Consider the following 23,218-nt stretch of genomic DNA (forward strand, 5'->3'; position numbering starts at 1 on the left):
GACCAGAGGTCAGCAGCCTTCATCTACCCCACCACCTGTTTTCTCATGGCCCACGAGCTAAAGATGACTTTGACATTTGTTTTATTTTAAAAAGTGTTATAAGATCTATTTTGATCATAATTTTCCCTTCCCTCCACCCAACTTCATTCTCTCTCTCTCTCTCTCTCTCTCTCTCTCTCTCTCTCTCTCTCTCAATTAAAAACAAAGAATAATCCAAAAAAAAAAAAAAAGACAAAAAAAAAGCACACCAAAAGCATGCAGTGTGTTTTGTGTTGGCCAACTCCTGGACACGGGGCCTGCCCCGGAGTGTGGTTGATAGACCCAGTGACATTCCGCTGGAGAAATTTTCTGATTTTTCTCTTTCCCAGTGGCTATCAACTGCAAATAGCTTCTTGGCTAGGGATGGGACTCTGTGGCCACTTCCCGTCCTCCATGCTGGAATTCCGTCCGGCTTGAACTTGTGCGGGTCCTCTGTGTGCTGTCACAGTGCGGCCAGCGCGTATGAGTCGTAGCCCTGGTGTGTCTGGTGCACATCTGAGCTCCAGAGACTGCGGCTCGGACGGTTTTAACTGATTGTATAAGTCCTTACATACCCTCCTCCGTTTTCCTCTTCCTGAAGCCTAGTCTTTGTTCTTTGGCCCCTTCTAGAAGGTGTGTGTAGACCTGTGCCCTATAAGAATACAGTTACCGCAGGGAGACAGGGAAGTGCGGACAGGGGCAGAAGAAACGAACACCCCCACTCACCCTCAGCAAAAGAAGCTAGCTGGGGCAGAGGCAGCATGCAAAGATGTGCAGACAGTAGGTGAGGACAGGCAGCTCCTAAAGAATGGCTGGTCCACCCCGAGTCCACCTTCCATTCCCACTGTGAGCAGGGAGAACCCTGCGCCCAGCACAAAACCCTCAGATCCTGGGACCAGGTCTCGCTCTCCAGCAAAAGTGGCTGGAATCATCTGCTGGGTAAAATGGGTCACAACGGACCCACCTCCTCCCTTCATCCCGAGCACTGAGCAGCAGGTGGGCCTGCTCGCCAAGCAGCCCTGCAGGAGCTGAGGGGAAAGGGTTACAGGGGGCTCCTCCTCTTGTCCCCCCCATCGTACCCCGTGCTATATTAAGACACTGACCACACCAACCACACTCTCCCCATCCTGGTTCCAGGCTCAGGATGGGGCAATTTCCCTGGTATTTAACTGCATTTTCCTTTGCTTGGTTTCTGCTTCCTTGGTTTACGGCACCCCATGCTTCTCATTAAACAGAACTGGTCATTTCAGACAAGTTAAGTCATGCGCAGATACATGGCCACCAGCTGGATGAGAACGAGGACTGACTGCAGACTTCAGAGGAACTATCCATCTCTTTTTTTCCAGTAGCTTCTCCACATGTCAGGAAGTGAGAGAAATGACAGATTAGGGCCAAGCCAGAGCCTGCCTTGAAAGACAGACGGGCTGCTCCCCACAGGACAGGCAGACTGTGAGTGACAGGGTTGTGGATTAAACTATTGTGTATTTCAAAGTACAGAAATTTAGCTTTCTATTCAGAGCAGCGCTATAAACGGAGCTATGTTCAAGTTTCCATCTCAGCCGAATCCACTGGCTAAGACAGCCCTCAAGGACAACAAACTGAAAGAGAAAACAGTAATGCAAGCAGGGGCTTAGATGGTGGTCCACTGGGTCTCACCATAGCCCAGGCCAAGCTGCATAGGCCTTCGCCTCTCTCCATGCATTTAACTTATCCTCTGAGGCAGAGTGAGGTGTGGTTGTGGAGCCTGGTACTGGTAAATTTCCCATATTATCGTCAAGCTGTGTCAGCTTCCTATGGAAGAAGCTATTTTAAATGTCAGCTAAACCCTGGCTGGGGCTCTGAGGTTTGGGGTGGAGTCTTCATAATAGTTTCACAGAAGCAGCTGCCATTCTGCCCAGGGAATGAAGACCAGAGTCTAAAGTTTATGGTGTGTACAAGCTGAGCCTGATGGGACACCCAAATGTGACAGAGAAAGTGCCCACCCCACCTGCCTTGGCCTTAGGGAAGGGATCCTCTGGTCCTCTGGGACACTTGTGGTTTGAAAAGGGAGTCATGAATAAGCCTGGCACTATGGCTTTCAAGTGGCACTTCTGCCATGATCAGAAAATGTGGGCGCTGAGAACCTTCGTCAGAAACTTGGCTGACTTTAAAGCTTTTTTTTAATTATTTAATTTTAAAAATGTATTGTTGTGTGAGAGAGAGTGCATGATGGGAGAGGAGCTTGTGCCACAGCTCACCTGTGGAGGTCAGGACAACTTTGTGGAGTCAGTCTGCTCTCTCCTTCCACCTTTGCGTGGGTTCTGGGAACCAAACTCAGGGGACCAGCTAGCCTCGCAAGCTCAGTTACCTGCTGAGTTATTTCATTGGCTTGGCCAGGGGACCCGCTCTCTTCCCTAACGCTTCCTTCGACTCTTGCCTTGGAAGCCACCTGCTGTAGGCACAGAAAGAGGCGGAGGCTGTGTGGTTATCTGCCTTCCTTCCTGCGCCACAAATGGAGGGCTTTGGGTTCGCTCGTGGGGCAGTCAGAGTTCAGAACACTGAAGAGACAGTGGAGCGAGGTGGGCTAAGCCAGAGAGAGCAGCTCACCCGAGTGAAGCACATGTACCGAGAGCCGCTGGTAGCAAAAGACGGCGGGAGTATACAGCAGGTGACAACTAGAGTTCAGAAGGTCAACCTGTCAGAGCTAAGGGTTCTAAGATATGTATGCACACAACCAAAACACAACCATCACAAAATAACACTCTCCTCATCACGTGCTCTTCGCCCTAACATTTCCCATTATATTTCTCTAAATGTCTAGTCCTAACACCTAAAATCGATCCCATGAGAGCCTAACGGGTTGCACCCCTGCTGTCGTCAGTGCTGTGAGGTAAAGCAGGACCCGCGGTGTGTGAGCTTTGGAGTCAGACATGCGCGAGCTCCGATTGCAACTCCTGGTGACAAGGTGTCTGTTTGTGGGAGAGTCATATGATCCCTCGGAGTCTCCACTTTCTCCAGACTGCTCTGGAGACTGTTGAGAGAAATAAATGAGAGGCTGTGGTGTGATTCAGCACCCAGCAACAGGCACATAGCCGTGGACAGAACCAAACCCACTCTGCTTTGGTAAAGTTGGTGTTCCAGTGGGCAGAGGTAAAGGGTAAGCTGGTGACCACAGAATATGGCAGTGGGTGGCCAGGGCTGGCCTGGTTTCCTGTCACTGTTATCATACATGATAGACTCCAAGAGGTTATATACATACAACACAGATTTCTTAGCTCACAGTTCTGAAGGTGAGAAGCCCACGAGTCTTACCAGGCGAAAAACCTAAGTTGGTGCCAGGCTGTTCTCCTTTCAGAGACTCCGGAAGAAAATCTGTTTCCATGTGCAGAACTAAGGCTGCCGGAACTTAATAGGCTTGGGCTCCTTCCCTCCCTCAGGCCAGTACCCCTGGTTAGAGTCCTCTAAGTGAGTCACCCTGAGACCCAGCTCTGACCCCTCCCTCCTGTCTCCCGTGGTGAAGGACCTGTGCGGCCTCCTTGGGCCCACCCTGGGTGGTCCAGGCTGGTTTCTCATCCCCATCATTTAGTTGGTCAACGAAGCCCCTTTTGTCCTATAAAGTACTGGTCGGAGGATCTAGGGAGTTCTCTTTGAGGTGCGCCCTACAGCTACTGAGGGCCTGGCCGTGACCTCCATGTAGGGTCCCTGGTGGTTGTTTTTCCTTGTGGGGAGGACAAGGAATTGCCCTATAGCTGTCACCATCGTCTTCTTTAACTGACCACCAAGTGGTTAGTGAAAACGGAGAGGACTCCGGTGTGGTGTGAGATATGGCCCCAGGAGGGAGGCCATGAGGGCAAAATCCAAGAGATTGAGTGAGCCTCACTGTGGAAGATTTAGAGCTGAACTGGCCTTTTCCCCACCTCAGGGGGGGGGCTGTATGTATGTGTGTCTATGTGAGTGCGCGCGCACGCACGCATGTGTGTGTGTGTGTGTGTGTGTGTGTGTGTGTGTGTGTGTGAGCGTGTGTGTGTGTGTGTGTGTGTGTTGTGTGTGTGGGGTGGTGTGTGTGAGTGTGGTGTGTGTGTGTGTGTGTGTGTGTGTGTGTGAGTGTGTGTGTGTGTGTGTGTGTGTGTGTGTGTGTGTGTAGGCAGACGTTGACACTGAGTGCCTTCCTCAATCACTCTCCACCTTATTTATTAAGGCAGTCTCTTGCTGAACCCAGGACTCACCATCAGCTGGTCAGGCTGGCCAGCTTGCCCTCCTGTGCACTGGAATGGCTTACCTGTGGGAGGCAGCTGCATTTCGGTCCTCAGGCTTGCGTGGCAGGCACCATCTCCTCCAAGCCATCTTCCAGCCCTGTTCTCAGAGTGTACCCTTGCACTGAGAGTGGAGAGTCCCTAGCCCTGTTCACAGTGTCACCTGAGCTCTGCTTCTGACTCGATGGGAGAACCCCAAGAGTTCTCCGATCTGCAGCGGCTGTCCACCAGGCTGGTATTGTGTGTAACCTTCTTGCATCTGTTTTGTTTCAGGGAAAACTCGATGCCTTGTGGGTTCTGCTAAGGAAAGGATATGACCGAGTGTCCGTGATGAGGCCACAGCCAGGAGACACAGTAAGATGCGCTAATGCACTCTTCTCTCTCTCTCTCTCTCTCTCTCTCTCTCTCTCTCTCTCTCTCTCTCTCTCTCTCTCTCTCTCTCTCTCTCTCTCTCTCTCACACACACACACACACACACACACACACACTTCCTTCTTCTCTTTCCCTCTGTTTTAGCAGTGCCGGAATAACTGCTCATGTACAACACTAGCTATTATTTCCTGTGCTGACAAATCAGATGCTAATTTCTTAAGTCCTGGTTGTTAGCAGACCTTGTATTTGGATTTGCTTTTCTGAAAAGGACTTTGACAGCAGTTCACTGGGTTTAGCTTCCTAGAACTTGAGATTTCCGGTCTAGGGTGAAGTGAATGACAGTTCCAGGTAGGCTCAGGCTGCAGGCAGCCTCCAGAGGGAGGAGGTCTGTGGTCCTCATCTACACAGGCCAGCACTCCAGGAGGGGCGTGGAGGCTGCAGAGAGCTCCAGCCCTCTGTCCATGGGCGTTGGCCAGCTGTCCAGGACTCTGGGGGGCTTCTACTCTGGGCTTTGACCAGGATCTACCAGAGGCCATGAAGACTCTCCCCTAGGGGGGATTTACGGGTAGAGCCACCCTAGAAACCAGGCAGCCAGTGGCTTCTCTTTGTAAATGGAGACAAAAGGTGAGTAATGCTCCTTCTTAGGAGAGGTTTTCGCATCCAGGCTCAGAGCAAAATTCTCTCTTAGCTCCAGCCACCTGCATCTGCCTTGGAAGCTGGCCCATTTACCCAAATACGAATAAAGGTGTCGAATTAAGGACTTCTTTGAGTCAGGCAGACTTGAGCTTGAAGTCACTTTCTGCCTGGGGAGAGAAATGTCAGGCGACTCCCAGCCTCAGTGTTCTCATCTTCATAAATTTGATAATGGTAACCGTGTCGTGGTACAGCTGGCAGGTAATGGTAATCCCTTGTCTGAGTTGCGTTTCCTGTTGCTATGATAAAATACCGCGAGAAAAGGAACTTAGTGTGGGGGCTGAAGAGAATGCTCAGCAGTTCGAGCCCTGGCTGCTCTTACGGGGAATCTGCATGACTCACAGCACCTGTACACACCGAGGCCCTCTTCCAGCCTTTGTGGACACCAGGCACACATGTGGTGGACATATACATACATGCAGGCAAAACACCCCCACATACGGAAATAAATAAATGAATAGCAACTTAGGAGGGAAAGGATGTGTTCTAACTCACAGTTTGAGATTAAAGTCCATCATGGCGGAAGAAATCACAGCAGCCGGTCACATGGCTCCCACAGTCCAGAAGCGGCAAGGACTGAATGCTGGTGCTCAGCTCACCTCTCCTTCTTGTGCAGGACCCAGGGAACTGGGCTGCCCACCTATAGTGTGGGTCTCCAACCTCAGTTAACCTACTCAACATAGTCCTCACAGTGCCTGAGGCTAAGACCCTCCCACAGGTGTGCCTGAGGCTGAGAACCCCCCACAGGTATGCCTGAGGCTGAGACCCCCCCATAGGTGTGCCTGAGGCTGGCAGGGTGCTGAGGCTGGAACCCCCGTTGTGAGGCTGAGACCCCCCCATAGGTGTGCCTGAGGCTGAGACCCCCCCACGGGTGTGCCTGAGGCTGAGAACCCCCCACAGGTATGCCTGAGGCTAAGAACCCCCCACAGGTGCTGACTAACCCCCCACAGGTGTGCCTGAGGCTGAGACACCCCCCACAGGTGTGCCTGAGGCTGAGACACCCCCCCACAGGTGTGCCTGAGGCTGAGACCCCCCACACGGGTGTGCCTGAGGCTAAGAACCCCCTCACAGTGTACCTAAGAGAGTTCTAGAAGGGAGAAGACCACTGTGGCGGGGCCAGCCTCCTCCCTCCCTCTGTTTTGCATAACCTCAGGACACTCACTACAGACCTGCGGTGATGACTGCAGAGATTTATGGGGCTGACCACAGTTTCCATCAACTCGAAGTCACTCCCACCAGCCATGTGCCTGTGAACAAGAGTCACAGGTTCTGAATTTTCCTCTAAAGCAAAACAAAAACAAAAGTCCCAGCCACACTGAGCTGCTTCAGAGTGCTGAAACTCCCTAAGCCTGGCAGCTCCTCCCCGTGGCTCCTGTCTGGTCCTTCTCCAGTCAACACACCTGGAAGGACAGACAGATGGAGGCCCAGCCCACCACTGCAAGCGCTTTAGAAGCTTGAGCCCATCACCTCAGAGCTGACCGCGCCCCACAGGACAGATGTGAGGGCTTCCCCACCTGACACCCTCTTTCAGCCCTGGGGAGGCTCACAGTCCACGGTTCCTTGAATCCCACCAGGGAATCCCTAGGTCAGTGTAAAAGAGAAAGTGATGGGACTTTTAATAGCAAGCCAGTGACCCAAAGGATCCTAGCATTTTAAAAGTTTACTCTGCAGGGGTCCCTTGCTTGCACCAATCGCTGCTTCCAGTAAACAGGCACTGGGGTGCCCTTTCTAAAACAAAGCTTTCAGTGTGTCCTTCTTGACTTCTGACTTGTGAGGAGAGAGAGAGAGAGAGAGAGAGAGAGAGAGAGAGAGAGAGAGAGAGAGAGAGAGAGAGAGAGAAGCTCCAGCATCTTGGATTGACCTAGAAAAAACTCCTTTCTAACTCATCTGCTGTTCACTCTCATTCCTGGCCAACTCCAGACTCCAGCCACATGGCACTCTGAGCCCTGAACTCTCTGCCTGCTGGACCTTCCCTGCCCCTCCACTTAGCAAACTGCTGTTAGCTTGCATCACGCTCCCCTCCATGGTGACCCTGTCGACACAGAAAGCTAGCCATGCTCCAACATGCATACTTAAGCAGAGCCATGTGCGCATGATGAAACCAAGCATCTTCACATCTTTAGATTGCAAGCTTCCTACACACTGAGCACTCGAACTTCAGATTTTACTCATCTTCAGACAAATGTGAAGAATTCAGAATTAGCTCAAAAAAAATCGAATCATGAAAGCTTTCAGTGCATTTTTTAGTCATTTTTTTTCTTTATAAACCTGTTTTTATTCCCCTTACTATGTCCAAGGGGTTGCTTTCCATACTATTAATGTTTTCTAATTATTTAGAGACTGTGCTTATTTTTGTGTATTTTTTTTTTGGGGGATATTTATTCCCAAGTGATTATTATTATACTAAAACTGGGAAATGTTCCTCTGGGTTAAGTGTCCAGCTCTGGACCAGAGCAGTCGCATGCAGAGTACTGAAGCTGTCATAGGCATTCCCAAGTCACAGCCCCAAAAGCTTCCATGAATTTGCCTTCCTGTCGGCATCTTCAGAGAATTCGTGGGACCCGGGAAAGTCAGCTCTTTGACAGGAGCTCATTTGCTGGGACCAGTTTGCAGATGTTAATTGTCTCTTTCTTCGGTTATCTGTGTGTGCTTTTGATCTACCTTTAAGGTTCATTTCATTTTTTAATTAATGCATTGTGGGGGATATCTATATGTGTGTGGAGCGTGGGGGGCCACAGAGGAGCATCAGATCTCCCGGAGCTGGAGTTACAGAAAGTTGTGAGCTGCCTGACATGGATGCTGGGAAGTGAACCCGGGTCCTCAGGACATGGATGCTGGGAACTGAACCCGGGTCCTCAGCAAGCACGAACGTTCTTACCCATTGAGCTATCTCTTCAGCCCTATTGACCCACTTTCCTACTGAGTATTTCAAAGCTGACTTTTCCAAAGACACTCTCTTGAGTAAGGTTAACTAAGGTTAGCACACAGGAATAAGGCAAGGTAGGTCCATCAGCAGGCCAAGATCCCACAGAGCTGGGGGTTCCTATAGTAGAACTGGGGGTTTCTATAGCAGACCGGTGGTTCTCAAAGCTGGGCTTCAGAATCACTTTGAAAGCTTAACAGGTTGCTGGGCCCCATCTCAGAGATTCCCACTCAGTCACTGTGGGCAAGACTGGGAATTAGCATTTCTAAGTGACCCCAGATGACACTAATGCTGCAAGGCTGGGGTTCACACTTAGAGCCAGAGAAAGAACTGAACTCAGTACCATCAGACACCCCTGCCCCAGCCCCCGCAACTCTGAGAGCTTGGATTTTAACAAGATTTCTATATGTACCTGACTGCCAAGTCATTGCTTCCTGTATTTCCCCTATTGGCCCAGTTGCAAAATACCTTATCTAGCTTAATAAGAAATAGTAAGCTTGCTGGGTGGTGGTGGTGCATGCCTTTAATTCCAGCACTCGGGAGGCAGAAGCAGGTGGATCTCTGTGAGTTCAAGGCCAGCCTGGTCTACAGAGGGAGATCCAGGATAGGCACCAAAACTACACAGAGGAAACCCTGTCTCGTAAAAACCAGAAAGAAAGAAAGAAAGAAAGAAAGAAAGAAAGAAAGAAAGAAAGAAAGAAAGAAAGAAAGAAAGAAAGAAAGAAAGAAAGAAAGAAATAGTAAACCCTGATCTGCTGCCAGAAGTCTCCCTAGCTGGGAGTCCTGTGTCTAGATCACTAATTTCAAACACATTGTAAGGTAAGAAAGGTTGGGTGACTTGTAGATCAGGGTTTCTGGTTCTGGGAATTTTCAGACTGGTCCAAGGCACATGGGTCCCACCCCAATGATTCCGTTGATTTGCTCTGGCTGTGATTTGGGCTCTCTGGGCAGTTCTAATAGACATCCTGGGCTGAGAACAAGTGAACTGGTTCCACATAGGTGTCATCCTTTCCTAAGGCAGGTGTCCACATTCTGAAACTCTAAGAGTGCCGTAGGTATCCAGGAAGTGGACGAGTCACAATCTCCGTCCATCTCACAGCCCCTTTCCTCCCAGGAAGGGATGGCAAGTCTAGATTCTGGCTGCTGACGTCGTGGTTGTTTGGGTAAGGAGGACAACCCCACCTTAAGTCTCTCTGGATGGAAGTCGGTGCATCTTTCCACAGCCTAAGTCCTCCCCTTCTTTCTGCCCCGCATGAACTCCAGTTCTTCACGTGCTCTGGGATGACCCATGGAGAGAGACCTTTGTTTTGTTTTCAGCTCCTTGGTTGCTCTCAGATCTGGCATGGGGCTGGGGGGAAGGGGGGGCTGGTACATTCCATTACTCCCTGAGCTTGTTTTGAAGACTGGGAACTCCTCGCAATCAGAATAGATCCGAGGAAACGCACATGTAAATGCATTTGTAAACAGTGTCTGCCGCTCCTCCGAAGCACAGCCAGCCCTGGAGGTTGAGCAATCTGAGCTCCAACTCCAGGGCTGGCTTCTGCACAGCTGTTTTTTGACAAGGGACCAAGGTTGGTCATGTGGGCACTGTGTCTGCGCTGTCACAGGGAATAGAATGGGCTGAGTAGGTTGTCTCCCAGGGTGTCCTCAGCCTGCTACCTTCAAAACAGGCAAGCCTCCAGCATCCTGCATGGACATTGGGCAAGCTTACCTGCCTCCATCTTCCTGTTTCTTCTTCTTCTTCATGAGGCCTGCATTCCCTCTTTTTCATCTTCCCGTGTTCTTTTTAATATTATTTCTTTAACTTCCACTTTCTAATGCTTCCACTAGAAATCAGTCAAACATCTGCTGTACTCCCACAAAGGATCCACTGCTGGGATGGGCAGTGATGATGCCCTGTGGAGTAGCACTTCATTCTGGCATTGGAGTCCGGGGTACGGTCACTGCTCTATCTGTAAATGGTCACAGGAGCACAAAGTCATTCATGGTGATGTGGAGCACCTATGACAGCCATTCACAGGGCAGAAGCTCAAGCTCAGGCCGGGGGCGGGGGAAGGGGGGGTGTTGTCTCTCTGCAGGCACAGCTGGAGAGAGGATCGGAAGAATGAATTGAGGGCTTCTACTTTTAACCCCACACTGGGTCCTCTTCGTTCCTCCCCTCGTTCAGCAGTTAAGCCCCTCCCTTCTGTGACCTGGGTAGTGCTGGGTGTTCCGTGACAAGCACTGAGTAGGGAGTCCAGGAAAGCATCTTGGCTGCTGTGGAGTCAAAAGTGGCTGCTTAAAGTGACATCTGAGCTCAGAGGGGCTGTGGGAGAGATACTTAGGCAAAGAGCTTCAAGTAGGACTTCAAGGACATGCCAAGTGGCGTGGAGAACAGTAAGGCATGTAGGGTGATGGTCACAGGGCCCCGGCCAGGGACAGTGGCGATTCCCTGCCAATGTAAGCAAGTTATGCTCATAACTGTGTTTAAGGAAGGGCACACGGCTGTGGTATGTATGCAGTGGCAGAGAAGGGTGACAGTGAGGAGGACCGATTCTGGATGCAGGAGACACCAAGGCGGAGTTACTGGTGTGGTACCAACCCTGTGTGGGAAACAGAGGACCAGTGCCAGGACTCCAGGTGCCAGCCCAAGCGGCAGAGCTGCCTCTGCTGCCAGTGACAGGAAGTTGGAAGGGCAGAGGTGGGTGCTAGTGTCTGGGTAGGGGGCGGGGACTGGGTAAGCCAGGGAGATTCGGGAAGAAACAGGTAAAAGCTGGAATCCCCAGGGTCAGTCACATATCCTTTAAGTGGGGTGGAGAAAGGAAAAGAAGGGGTCGTGGAAACTAGCATGGAGAGAACCAGAGGAGAAGTGGTGGCATCCCCCCCCCCTCTCTCTCTCTCTCTCTCTCTCTCTCTCTCTCTCTCTCTCTTTCTCTCTGTCTCTGTGTTATGTCTCTCTTTCTCTCTCTCTCTCTGTCTCTCTCTCTCAAATAACTAATTTAAAAACTTTTCCTGAGAATTATTTTCTTACTTTCAAATCAATAATGATGAGAAGAATTGTGTTGTCTAAATTAGGTGTCGTGGTGCACAACTTTAATCCCAGCACTCGGGAAGCAGAGACAGGAGGATCTCTGTGAGTTTGAGGCCAGCCTGGTCTTTATAGTGAGTTCCAAGACAGCCAGAGTTACATGGTGACACCCCGTCTCAAAAAACAACAACAGCAAAAAGAATCTGTTATCTATGTCAAATCAAGTTTTTCTTGCCCAATAGACAACGTGTGTACACCGGCTTATGACTAAACAGGCGTCTTGAGATTTTCGGTGGGTGTCCGAGGATCTGAAACAAAAATCCAATTTGTTGGTGGCTGGCTCTTGACTCTTACAAACTTTTGTGAGAAGTAGGTCATTTGGGAAAAAAGAAAGAAAAATGCAAATTATGGGAACTGTTCCTAGAGGGTGTGATTTACTTTGGCGTGGGATGTCCTCTGGAAGCTGAATTCTCAGGAGGATGGCTTGGGTTCTCACCCTTGGAAATCTTTCCTTCTGTCTCACTGGAGGGGGAGACAAGTACTTGGAATTCTTGGCTTGTTTTCCTGAGTTTAGAAAGAACAAGATCAAAACATTCTCTCCACACAGCAAAAACCAGACTGCGCACAAAGTCTGCGCAGTTAACTTTCTTCAGAGAAGTCAAGCCCAGAGTTGACTATAACGTATTCCATCTTCGGATTTTTCTGTGCCAGCTTCCTTCCACAGTAGCGAGTATCTCTGAATGTGAGGGCTACTGCACGCTGAGGGCTCTCTGCGGCCCTCCTTTCTCCTTCTCTTCCAGCCCCCTTACTAAAACTCCCCTCTCCCACCAGCATGTACATGGATGCTCACACCCTCTTCCTCCTCTCCTCCTCTCGGGACTTAATCTTCCCATCAGCTGCAGCCTCACAAGGTCGATTTCTAGCTTCAGGATGCAAATAGCAAACAGAGGAGGAGCAAATGGTAGAGGCAAATGGGAGACTGAGTCAGAAAACACCTTCAAATTCTCAGACCTCATGTGTTTTCTGTTTGTTTGTTTGTTTTCCTTCCAATCCAAATCATGCTTGAGGGAAATGGGCCTTGACTCTAGGGTCAGAATTTCACCCCAGTGCATGGTCATTCTGGAAGTTCCATGCTTGGTCCAAACATACTTGTTTCTAGCAACTTAGCTTTCATGGTATCTTTAGCTGATGTCACTGAAAGTCCTGTCTAGGGACATGCTGGCCTCTGTGATGGTCTTGGTCAGGAATCACTGTCAGGAAGCTCCGCTCTGGCCTAAAAGTTGGATCATAGATGGCAACCCCTAACTTGGGAGTTGAATTTCCAGAACTCCCTATGGAGCAAGCCAGGCTGCTATGGATGGCTCACACAGCCCATTTTGTCTTATGTCTTCAAGACCATGTGCCACCTCAACCTGATCCTCACAGTCTCAAGGAGGGGCTGGCTGTCAAGCCTTGTGTCCCAGTCCCTTCATTTTGGAGTGAGGATGTTGAGAGCTAGAGAAGTGCTGGGAGACTCCCAGTCACTCAGGTACAGCATCTCACACAGTCCCGGCACTGCCTTACTCTGGCCTCGTGCAGACTAGATGGGGCTTAAGGCCCCTGCGACTGTTCGAATCACTGAGGGCTTTAGGAAAAGTGGTGTAAACAGAACCCAGCCACCCTACACTGCCCAGTCTTTCTGGAATCTTCCCCTCAGACTGAGAGAAGGAAAGGGCTTGGAGATCAGTGTTCATATGTTCAGAAGAAAAAACCTGGACCAGTTTTGGAAGACAGAGGGAAGTCCTTCCTGCCCTCCTTCCTTCTGGTACCTTCTTATCTTTATACCCTGTCTAATGCTCCCTTCCTGCTGATGCCCCAGACTTGGACCTGTTCTCATTTGCTGTGCTTCTAGGCTTCCCTCCATCTTTCTCTCCCTGGTTCCCACTCTTCCCGGCCTCTCTGCTTACCACCAGCACTGTCTAGGACAGAGCATATCCACTCACGTAACAAAACAGCTCTTGGATCCCTCCTCCCTGACAGGCTTCAGGCCAACGCAGATGCAGTAGCAGGAGCCGGGAGAGCCCCTGCCTCGTGCAGCATGCAGTGGAACAGTTGGAGAAGCTCACAGAATCACAGTTCCAAAAGGCAAATAGTGTATGCGGGAGTTTGGGGTTCTCTGAGATCATAGAATAAGGAGATTTAACCCAAGCCAAGGGCTCAGGAAAGAGTTTCAAAGAGAAGGGCTTTCTGGCTGGGACGTAAAGGATGAACTTACAGTGAGGGAGGGAATGGCCTTCTGTCTAGGGAGAACAGCGTTGGGGGTGGGGAGTTGGAGTGGAGTTGGAGGAGACAGCGCTCAGGGTGAAGGAAGAGCAGCCACACTCTACCCCAGGCGCTGCGTCTGCCCTTCATCCCGTGAGACCTTCCCGGCACTGCATAGAATTCCCCCACCTCTAGGATCCCATCCTGCTCTCTGCCCTGGACGGCTTGTCGTGCCTCCTGTACTTCCAGCATAGGCCAGAGGCCTGTTTTCTCAACTTGTCCTTCCCTGAAATAGCTGAACGCCTTTTGAAGGAAGAGATTGCAACTCGTTTTCCTTTTCACTTCCCCCACACTGCCCTGAGGAAATAACTCACACTGTTTCCCATCCTGGGGAAGGCTTTTGTAACACCCCCTTTTATAAGATCCTGCATTTTTGTAGCAAGCCAAGGAGAGACTCTCACAAGGTCCCCTGGGGCAGGTAGGTCTGGGTATGAGGCTATTAAAACAAAGAATGTTCATTATAACCACTACTGGCGTTTTTGTTAGTGTCCATTTTTTTTTTTTTTTTTTTTTTCTTTTTTGGTTTTTCGAGACAGGGTTTCTCTGTGTAGCTTTGCGCCTTTCCTGGAACTCGCTTTGGAGACCAGGCTGGCCTCGAACTCACAGAGATCTGCCTGCCTCTGCCTCCCGAGTGCTGGGATTAAAGGCGTGCGCCAACACCGCCCGGCTGTTAGTGTCCATTATTAATATGGCTTATCTAAGTTTGTTCTCACTTTAAATCATAAGAATGAATTTGTAATATCTAGTGTTCTTCCTTTTTTGGCCCATACTTCAAAGAACAAAGTCACATCCAGAGCCCACCAGTGATGAGAGTGAGCCTTGGGAGTGCTCACCCACCCTCTCGACTTCAGCGCTTCATCCGAGTTTCACCCAGCATCTGGGCTAAGCTGCCCTGCGCCCCTCCTGGGCGGTGTGGCTCTACCAGCCACACCAGCCGCTGTCTTTAGCCCCTGACTCTGGGCTCCAACCTGCACGCAGCTTGGTGACTCTTGTGTGAACGTTGCCATATGCCATAATCCCACTGGGAAATTCTAAATGTCCGTCTGGAAAAACAACCTCAGTGGCGTCCCCAAGCACATGGGCCGTACAGCAAGTCCACAGTCCACAGGGCGCGTATTCCTCCGCCGGACCGTGGCTCTCTTTTCTCCTCCCGTCTGGGAAGCAGTTCTGGCCAGCCTAGGTTGGGGTTCTCAGGTGTGGGAGTGGGGAGAAATGGAAAGGAACAGCTGACCCCAAGGCTTAAGAGGTCTAGCAGCCCAGTACCCATCATGCTGTGGGCCTTACCCAGCCCAAGGCAACTTCAGAACCAAGGCCACCTTCAATGCTTTCAGACAAAAGCACAACACTCCCAAAACCAACACACACACACACACACACACACACACACACACACACAAGCCCCCAGAACCCTTGGCCCTCTCTGTACCATAGGCTGCCTCACCTGATCTGAACCCCACCCTCCGCTGGGGGTGGGGTTGTGTGGCAAATGAGTTTGCTAACGACTCCTAACAACCTCCTGGCAAAAACAGGGCCTTGCATGTGATTCGCACCACAGCAGCATCCCATATGGGCCATTAATAAGCTGGACTGGCTGTGTGGTTTCACCAGAAACATGGCCTCCGGGCTCAGATTTCCTAGACACCAGAGATGAAGCAAATGCTTTGGCCATCAGAGGGTTGCCACCACCAGGCCGAGAGCCCTGTCCTCAGAAAGCTCGCCCAGTCTGTGTCCGGGAGCAGACGGCCAGTAGATTGATGAGTCAAAGGAGGACCAGCGTCTTCGGACTTGATTCTGTGACAATGCTCCTGCTCTCTACAACCCATGCCTTTGACAGCATGTTCCCTTCTCATCCATTTCCAAGTTTGACTTTGTTTCAGTGGTAACAGTTTGACTGTTAAAATCCTTGAGCTCTGTAGACCATTGGCAAGAAAATGGTTTCTCCGTGGGGAGACAACTTTTAATAAATCTCTCCAGAAATCCTGAGGCTGCAGGAAGAGAACAGTGTTTGGGTTTCCGTGAACAACCTTTCTAGTCATCGCTTCCAGAAGATGGGCCCATAGGTAGGTAAGGAGATAGATTCATGTTTGAACAATCGCTGTGGGGCTACAGCGATGGCTCAGCGGCTCACAGACACTGCACACGTGTACACACACACATATACACATATTCAGAGTTTTCTAAATATAAAAATTACAAGAGATGGCTGAATGCATCGAGAGACCAGTCCGACTGTCCTGTCACTTGGGAGCACCTAAACATGGCTGTTGGGTCAGAGGCGGCACGTGCCATGCATGCAAACGCGCTCTGGCTCGTCAACGGTAGATATGTTGGGCGCGTGTATTAGGTTTGGTGCGATATCGTGTGAACAAATTTTGCCTGTTCTCTGTGTGTTTTACAAATGTTACCTACTACCGTACTGGAAGCCAACCCAGTGGCCCACATTATGTCCCCATTGGGTGACACGGGTCCAGACAGCCTAGGTGACACGACAGGATTTTAATTCTCCACTGTTTATGCTTTGTGGACACAATGAGAATTCCAGAAGTTCCATCTTCCCTTCCCAGATTTCTGCTGAGTCAGCCGTGACTTTGCTTTTCTGGTCAGTTCCTCCCTGATCCTTGGTCCCAGCCAGAAGCCCTTCTGCACCATTGTGACAGAGCAAGAAGCGCCTGTAGCATGCTAAAATTGTTCTTTTCCCATCTGCACAGCTACCAGAGCCGGTGCTCTATTTTGTCTTCAAATTTTTTCCTAGAAAGCAAGTATCTCAGGTTCACCAAAAGGAAATCCGTGAGACTTGAGTAGTCAGGAAAGCTGTGTTTGTAGGGGGCCATAGATCACGGTTCTCCAGGAACTCGGTTCCTCTTTCTCTGTGATGTAGGTATTCTCATTCCCATCTTACAGGGAGGGGAACTCACTCTATAGAAGGTTCCAGAACTTTTGCCTATGGCTAAGCAAAGGAAGAATTAGCCAGGTGGTGGGGGTGCACTCCTTTAATCCCAGCACTCAGGAGGCAGAGGCAGATGGATCTCTGAGTTCAAGGCCAGCCTAGTCTATAGAGTGAGTTCCAGGACAGCTAGGGCTATACAGGGGAACCCTGTCTCTGAAACCACCCCCGAGAGAGAGAGAGAGAGAGAGAGAGAGAGAGAGAGAGAGAGAGAGAGAGAGAGAGAGCGCTAGAGTTCACTCATTCACTGTGCATTTATGATGCTCACTCGGCATTAGTGAGCCGTGTGATCTTCCATGAAGTTCAACCCTAGGTTCTCAGCCCCCAACTGCTAAGTGCTGCACTAAGAATTGGGATAGTGTGAGGGGAAGGAAGAGAGTGGATGTGTAAGCCATGTGGTCAAAGGAAACTTCACGAAAGAGGGAACACTGAGGATGAGCCCTGGGTGACAGAAAGGCACTGACCATGTCAAGAGCAGGACTGCTGGGCAAAACTTGTGCGGCTGGAAAGAGCATGGCTTGCCAGGGAATGCAAGGGTGGTGGGGCAAGGTAGGCAGGGGGCAGAGAGGTGAAGGCAGGGGCCAGGGTGGGCAGGGCAGGGGGCAGAGAGGTGAAGGCAGGGGCCAGGGTGGGCAGTGCAGGGGCCAGGGTGGGCAGTGCAGGGGCCAGGGTGGGCAGTGCAGGGGCCAGGGTGGGCAGTGCAGGGGCCAGGGTGGGCAGTGCAGGGGCCAGGGTGGGCAGTGCAGGGGCCAGGGTGGGCAGTGCAGGGGCCAGGGTGGGCAGGGCAGGGCCAGGGTGGGCAGGGCAGGGGCCAGGGTGGGCAGTGCAGGGGCCAGGGTGGGCAGGGCAGGGCCAGGGTGGGCAGTGCAGGGGCCAGGGTGGGCAGGGCAGGGCCAGGGTGGGCAGGGCAGGGGCCAGGGTGGGCAGGGCAGGGGCCAGGGTGGGCAGGGCAGGGGCCAGGGTGGGCAGGGCAGGGGCCAGGGTGGGCAGGGCAGGGGCCAGGGTGGGCAGGGCAGGGGCCAGGGTGGGCAGGGCAGGGGCCAGGGTGGGCAGGGCAGGGGCCAGGGTGGGCAGTGCAGGGGCCAGGGTGGGCAGGGCAGGGGCCAGGGTGGGCAGGGCAGGGGCCAGGGTGGGCAGGGCAGGGGCCAGGGTGGGCAGGGCAGGGACAGCTGTGTGGCACATGAAAGCGTCTGGAGTGGAAGGCTAGCAGAAATGTAACTTAACTCTAGTTCTGCAAAGACTTCCCTGGATATTGACAAAGGGAAAAATCAACTACTGCCAGGAAAAATGGGCAGGAATGGGTGGATTCTGGAAGTACTGGGGGGAGACTGACTGATGGACAGCTCGCCCCTCTTGACACCTGAATGTCTCCTCAGTCCCTTCTTCCCATGCAGCATCTTTCCCCTAGACATTCAGTCCTGGGTCATCGAGTCAGCCCACCATAGTAACACCTGAAAAGCAGGAGCCTGGAGCCAGGCTGAAGGCTTGTGCTTTGTTAACTCATTGTCCTGGAGCCGATGACTTCTTAATCGACCTTGAGAAAGATGTCTGTGATGAACCCTGGCACTCTGGTACCCAAAATTACCTTCATAGAGGTCAAAACAAAGGGGTTCTGTTCTTCGGTCCTCAGTTTTGCTGGCAGGAAGCTGGGCTGTTTGTCTGTCCAGTTGCCCACTTACCCAGCTCCCGTTTGAAAACCCAAATCATGGTGTCACATAGGCTGGTTATCAGAGTGCACAATGCACCCTGAGGTATGACTCTTGAGCAGAGGACATGGAGGAGAATTGTATTTAAGAACCGGATGTTGTATCATAAAGTGGTTGCTTAGCCCTGACAGTAAGATGAGGACAGAGGGGCTGGAGAGATGGCTCAGTGGTTAAAAGCACTTGATGCTCTTGCCTAGTTCCCTGGATCAGTTCCCAGCCCCCACCTGGCAGCTCACGGCCCTCTATCACTCCAGTTCGAGGGGATCTGATGCCGTCTTCTGGCCTCCACGGGCACCAGACATGGTGCACATACATACACCCAGGCAAACACTCATACACATAAAATAAATCATTTTTCAGAAAGATGAGGACAGAGATACCCATGGGTGGAGGAAGAACTAAGGTCAGCCCAAGGGCTAGCTGTAGGAGTTCCTGAAGCGAGGTGTGGCTCAAGCTTGCCCTTGCAGGCATGTGCTCAGGCTTTGGCTAAACAAAGGACGCAGGGTGGGTCCACTCGCAAGGCTGCCAGGCAGGCTTCGGAGGCTGTGTGTGCTGCGTATGCATTTGCAGGCCTCCTTGAGCGAGCTCAAACAGCTCCTTGGCATGTGCGCTAAGCTTCGGTAATACCCAATGGGCTGTCGATGTGCTCAGGGTTAAGGAATGAGGACTCACCCTTCTGCATGTAGCCAACACAGCCCGTTCCTTCCCGGAAGAAAGAAAGGGATGAGCCGTGGCTGCAGGTGCGAGGCACATCTGCGTCCACTCCACACCCTCCTCTCGTGGACCCTAGGGAGCCTCTACTCCTCAAGTTAGCGATCTTCACTTACTCCCTCTGAGTCTGTCTCTGGCTCCCATTGTCTGACCACGCAAGGTCTTTTCTTGAACACCTGTTTTACAGTTGCTCACAGGTGTCAAATAAATTTGGGGAAAGCTGCACTTAATAGGATAATAGTTTCTCTCTCTCTCTCTCTCTCTCTCTCTCTCTCTCTCTCTCTCTCTCTCTCTCTCTCTCTCTCTCCCTCCCCCATCTTTCCTTCCAAAATACTTTAATAAGCTGATGTGGTGTCGGAATCTTCAAGGAAAATCAGTTATTCAGTGTTTCCAAAGCAGGAACATCTCTGTCCTCGCAGAGCATCACTTGGGACTGATGCTCTGTGGAAGGCACACTGGCAGTCGCTGGGCTCCATAGGTAGTCCGTCAGCTTGGCTCTGAGGAGGCTGTCCCCGGTGGGCCTGCTTCAGCCTACAGACCTGTGTACTCCCGACTCTGGACTGCTGTGTGCCGCCACTGCTGACACTGGCTGGGGTCCCCTCTGCCCTCAAGAGCTTGGCCGGCCTGATCCAGGAGCCGGAGATGTTTGTGCCTCCGAACCATCCTCATGGTGCTGAAGCACCAGGATGGCCACACTTGTCCAGGGTGGGATGAGGCTTCTACCCTTTCCGTCTCGGACACCTGGAATATGGCGTCATCCTGGAAGTTCTTGGTGAGGCAGAGAAGCAGGAGGGCCATGAGGAAGGAAGGAGCTGGGAGAGGTAGGAAGGAGGGAGAGGAGAAGAAACGAGTCTGACAAGAGGAAAGAGAACTGGCAGGATCTTAGATAGCAGACTTCTGCCGAGTGTAGCTGGGAGGCAGAGCCCAGGGGAAGCAGGCCCCACAGCTTTGTGAGAGAAAAGGCCCAGGAGGTTCTCCTCATAGAACCAGCCAGTTCCACTGCCCAGAGTGGAGCTGGCCTTGTGCCATGCTCTGCTCATGGGCCAGGCACATTTGCAGGGCACCAGCTCTAAGGGCTGGGTATGCTAAGACCATGACCCTTATGATAATCGGAGCTTTTAAATAAATATATGTATATTTAAACTATTAGGAGGATAGCCCAAGTGTGGCTTTCTGTGGGTTTATAACAGTATAATAATGCAGTTTACAGTGGTACTAAATATGAAAAATAATTACCTAAGCGCTCCTGCTACAAAAGGCTAAAGCCTGGGTCTGCCTTTCTCAGAGCCGAGGCCCAAAGCAATTTGGGCCAGAGTGCGCCTACGTGGCTGCCTGGATCTCTGCTGCTTGGGGCTGGCTGGGCAGTCCACAGCCTCCTTCTCAGCCAGATGGCTAGCAGCCTGAGATGGAGACACAAGAAGTGTTCCCACACCAGCTTCATGCTTCTAAGGCACACACAAATGGCCCTCCCTTCTAACAAACCTGGTTTCCTCAAGGGGCCAGACTTTTATTCCTGTTTATTTATTTTTAAAAATACAAACAAAAAGCATTTTGTCAACAAGACTAAACAGACATCCCTAGAGGAACTCTTCTTTGTAGAAGGTCAGTGGACTTCTGTTGACGTGGTTACCTTCTGCACAGGCCAGGACTCCTGCCAGGGTTCCACCCTGGAAAAGCTGGTCCTATAGAAGCACATGCTGGGTGGGTCCCTGACTCCTTGCTCCAGAAGTCCCTTAAGTGCCCAGATGTATTTCTTTCATGCCTATGCATAAATTCCATTTCAGGGTGTCAGAGCAACAGCGAAGTCCGTCTTCCAAATTTGGTTCATGGAAAGAGCTAGGGCCTGGGTGTCAAGGGCTGGTTCCACATCCCCTATAACTTTTACAAGCAGCACTCCAGTGGCCAGAGCTCAGGTGCCAGCAGTGAACAGCAGCACTGAATGCTGGGCCAGGGCATGAAGAAAGGCCAACTCAATTCCAACTCTCCTTGCTCATCTCTAGAGTGGCCCGCAATAGTGTGCGCTTGGCCAGAGCCTGGGGAGACGGCAGGTTGGGTAAAGGGCCCTGCTGTGCAAGCATGGGGCCTGGGTTATTACATCCCCAGCACTCACAGAAGAAGCCACACCAGGTGACACATGTCTGTAACTGTAGTACTGGAGAGCATGGAGATTGGGGGTTCCCCGGAACCCAATAGCCAGTCAAGGTAGCCAAATTGGTGAAAAACTCTGTCTCAAAAAATAAGGTGAAAAGCATAGAGGATCTCCTGTCTTTACAGGTATGCACATATATGTATATTTACAGCCATATGCACACACATATACTTACAGCTATGTGCATACACTTACAACCATATGCACACACATGTACACTTACAACCATATGCACACACATGTACACTTACAGCCATGTGCGCACACACACACACACACACGCACAATGTTAATTTGTGGGACAGACAAAAATATAAACTTAGTTTTGTTTGTGCCTTATATACTTAATTCACTGAGACAGACTTTTCTCCCAGTTATAAGCAGGATCAGCTCAGACGAGACACCACCTACTTGGAGGACCACTGCTAAAAACAGTCTGTATTCGGTCACTAGAAAAACAAAACCTCAACCTTGACCCAGTGTTAAATCTTCCCTCCTCTGCTAGCTGGGCCAGACACCCACATGAAGGAAGGCAGGCTGGCTCTCCTGGCCTGTCTGTACTGTCCTCGGCCTCAACACTGTCTGATCTGTGAGCCCAGCTCCTCCTGCTTCCAGACAGGCAGGTAGGTGGAAGGCCCTGGCCAGCTAGCTGAACTGTGGGCCGGCACAGTTCACACTGCCTCTTTTCCTGTGCTCTGTAGGGCCTTGAGATCCTTCTGCATGTAGTTCCCTGGGCATGCGCAGGCTCCCCCTAGTGTTGCATGTGACCCCTTCCATAGCCTCTGGGTCCAGGAGTTCAGGTGAAGCCGTGGAGAGCTCTCCTCTGTACCCCTGAAGGAAGAACCCTTGGAGATGCACAACCTGGTGTCGCTGCCCCTGCCGACCTTCCCTGCCCACTTTTCTAGCCCTCACCCAGCCTGAGAGGCCGTGCATTATGGGGCCAGTTGCTTGGTTCAGCATTTCCCTAATGCCTCTTACATCAGTCAAAACCTCCATTTTAGCATTTATGACACCCATCGCAGATTTTAGTTATTCACATTTAAATATAAGCTCCGTGGGGGCTTAGCTTCAACCTATTTATTCCACATTCCAGCATACAGTAGGCACTCACTGCATAATCACTGAATTAGTGAATCAATCGTAACTAGGGAAGTCCTGTGTCCTCAAACTACAAGCATTAGACATGGGAACGGAAATGAACCCTAGCCCCACCCCTAGAGCTGAGAAAGGAACCCAGGGCCGTGCGCTGCTAGGCTAGCACTCTACCCCTGAGCTGAATCTCCAAAACAATTTTTATTCAACATTTGCCGCACCTCTGGAATGTGGTAGAGTACTGGCCACAATAAGTACTTTTCAAAATGGCTGTAAATAAAATAATGAGGCTAGGCAAGGGCCAATGTGTGTGTGTGTGTGTGTGTGTGTGTGTGTGTGTGTGTGTGTGTGTGTGATCTCATGTAACCCAGAATGGCCTTCTGATTCTCTGCCTCCAGAATCAATGTTTTATGAGAGGCTGGAGCATGAACCCCAGGCTTTGTGCATGCTAAGCAAGCACTCTATCAATCAAGCCACGCCTCCAGCCCAAGTCTAGGCAGGATCCATAACACGGTAGTATCTCTCCTGTCCTTCCTCCGAACCTTCAATGGCCACATTGTTTCAAACTGCCAATCACAGATCCTCTCTGCTAGATGGGTTTCTCTTGACAATGAGTTCTCTCTCTCTCTCTCTGATGGGTACAAGACACCCATCAGCCACTGCCCTGGACACAAGAAAGGGACAAGAAGGCTGGCATTAAGGGTCTGCAAGGTCCAAGCAAGGAGGCAGTGGGCAGAGAGTGGGCACTCTAAGAGGTTGGCCAGAAGGTAAAGAGAAATGCAAGGTAAGGTCAATATGTTTTAAGAACTTCCTGCTAGCACTTCATCCTCACACATGACTTGAAGAATCAGTTGATTTTTAGAGCTAGAAGGAATCATAAATATTATCAGATTCTGTGGTTTTCAAACAAATCTGAGCCAAACGAGAAAGATGCTTATTTAAATGAATCTTTACCAGGCAGCCAGGAAGAAAAGCAGATAAATGATATTTATCTGGTTCTAAGCAGATAATAAACACACACACAAACACATATATACATATCATCTATGCAAATGCATGACTACACACTT

General features: G+C 50.9%; 1 protein-coding gene across 1 annotated transcript in view; it reads left to right on the top strand.

Moving 5' to 3' along the window:
• The window catches only part of Antxr1 (ANTXR cell adhesion molecule 1), a 200,140-nt gene that overhangs the window by 142,372 nt on the left and 34,550 nt on the right, over nucleotides 1-23,218 (top strand). Inside the window, 1 exon segment of the mRNA XM_028853686.2 lies at nucleotides 4,524-4,604. Coding sequence (XP_028709519.1) covers nucleotides 4,524-4,604 — 81 coding nt within the window.

The sequence above is a fragment of the Peromyscus leucopus genome, chromosome 3, assembly GCF_004664715.2.
Source record: "Peromyscus leucopus breed LL Stock chromosome 3, UCI_PerLeu_2.1, whole genome shotgun sequence".
Taxonomy (NCBI): Eukaryota; Metazoa; Chordata; class Mammalia; order Rodentia; family Cricetidae; genus Peromyscus; species Peromyscus leucopus.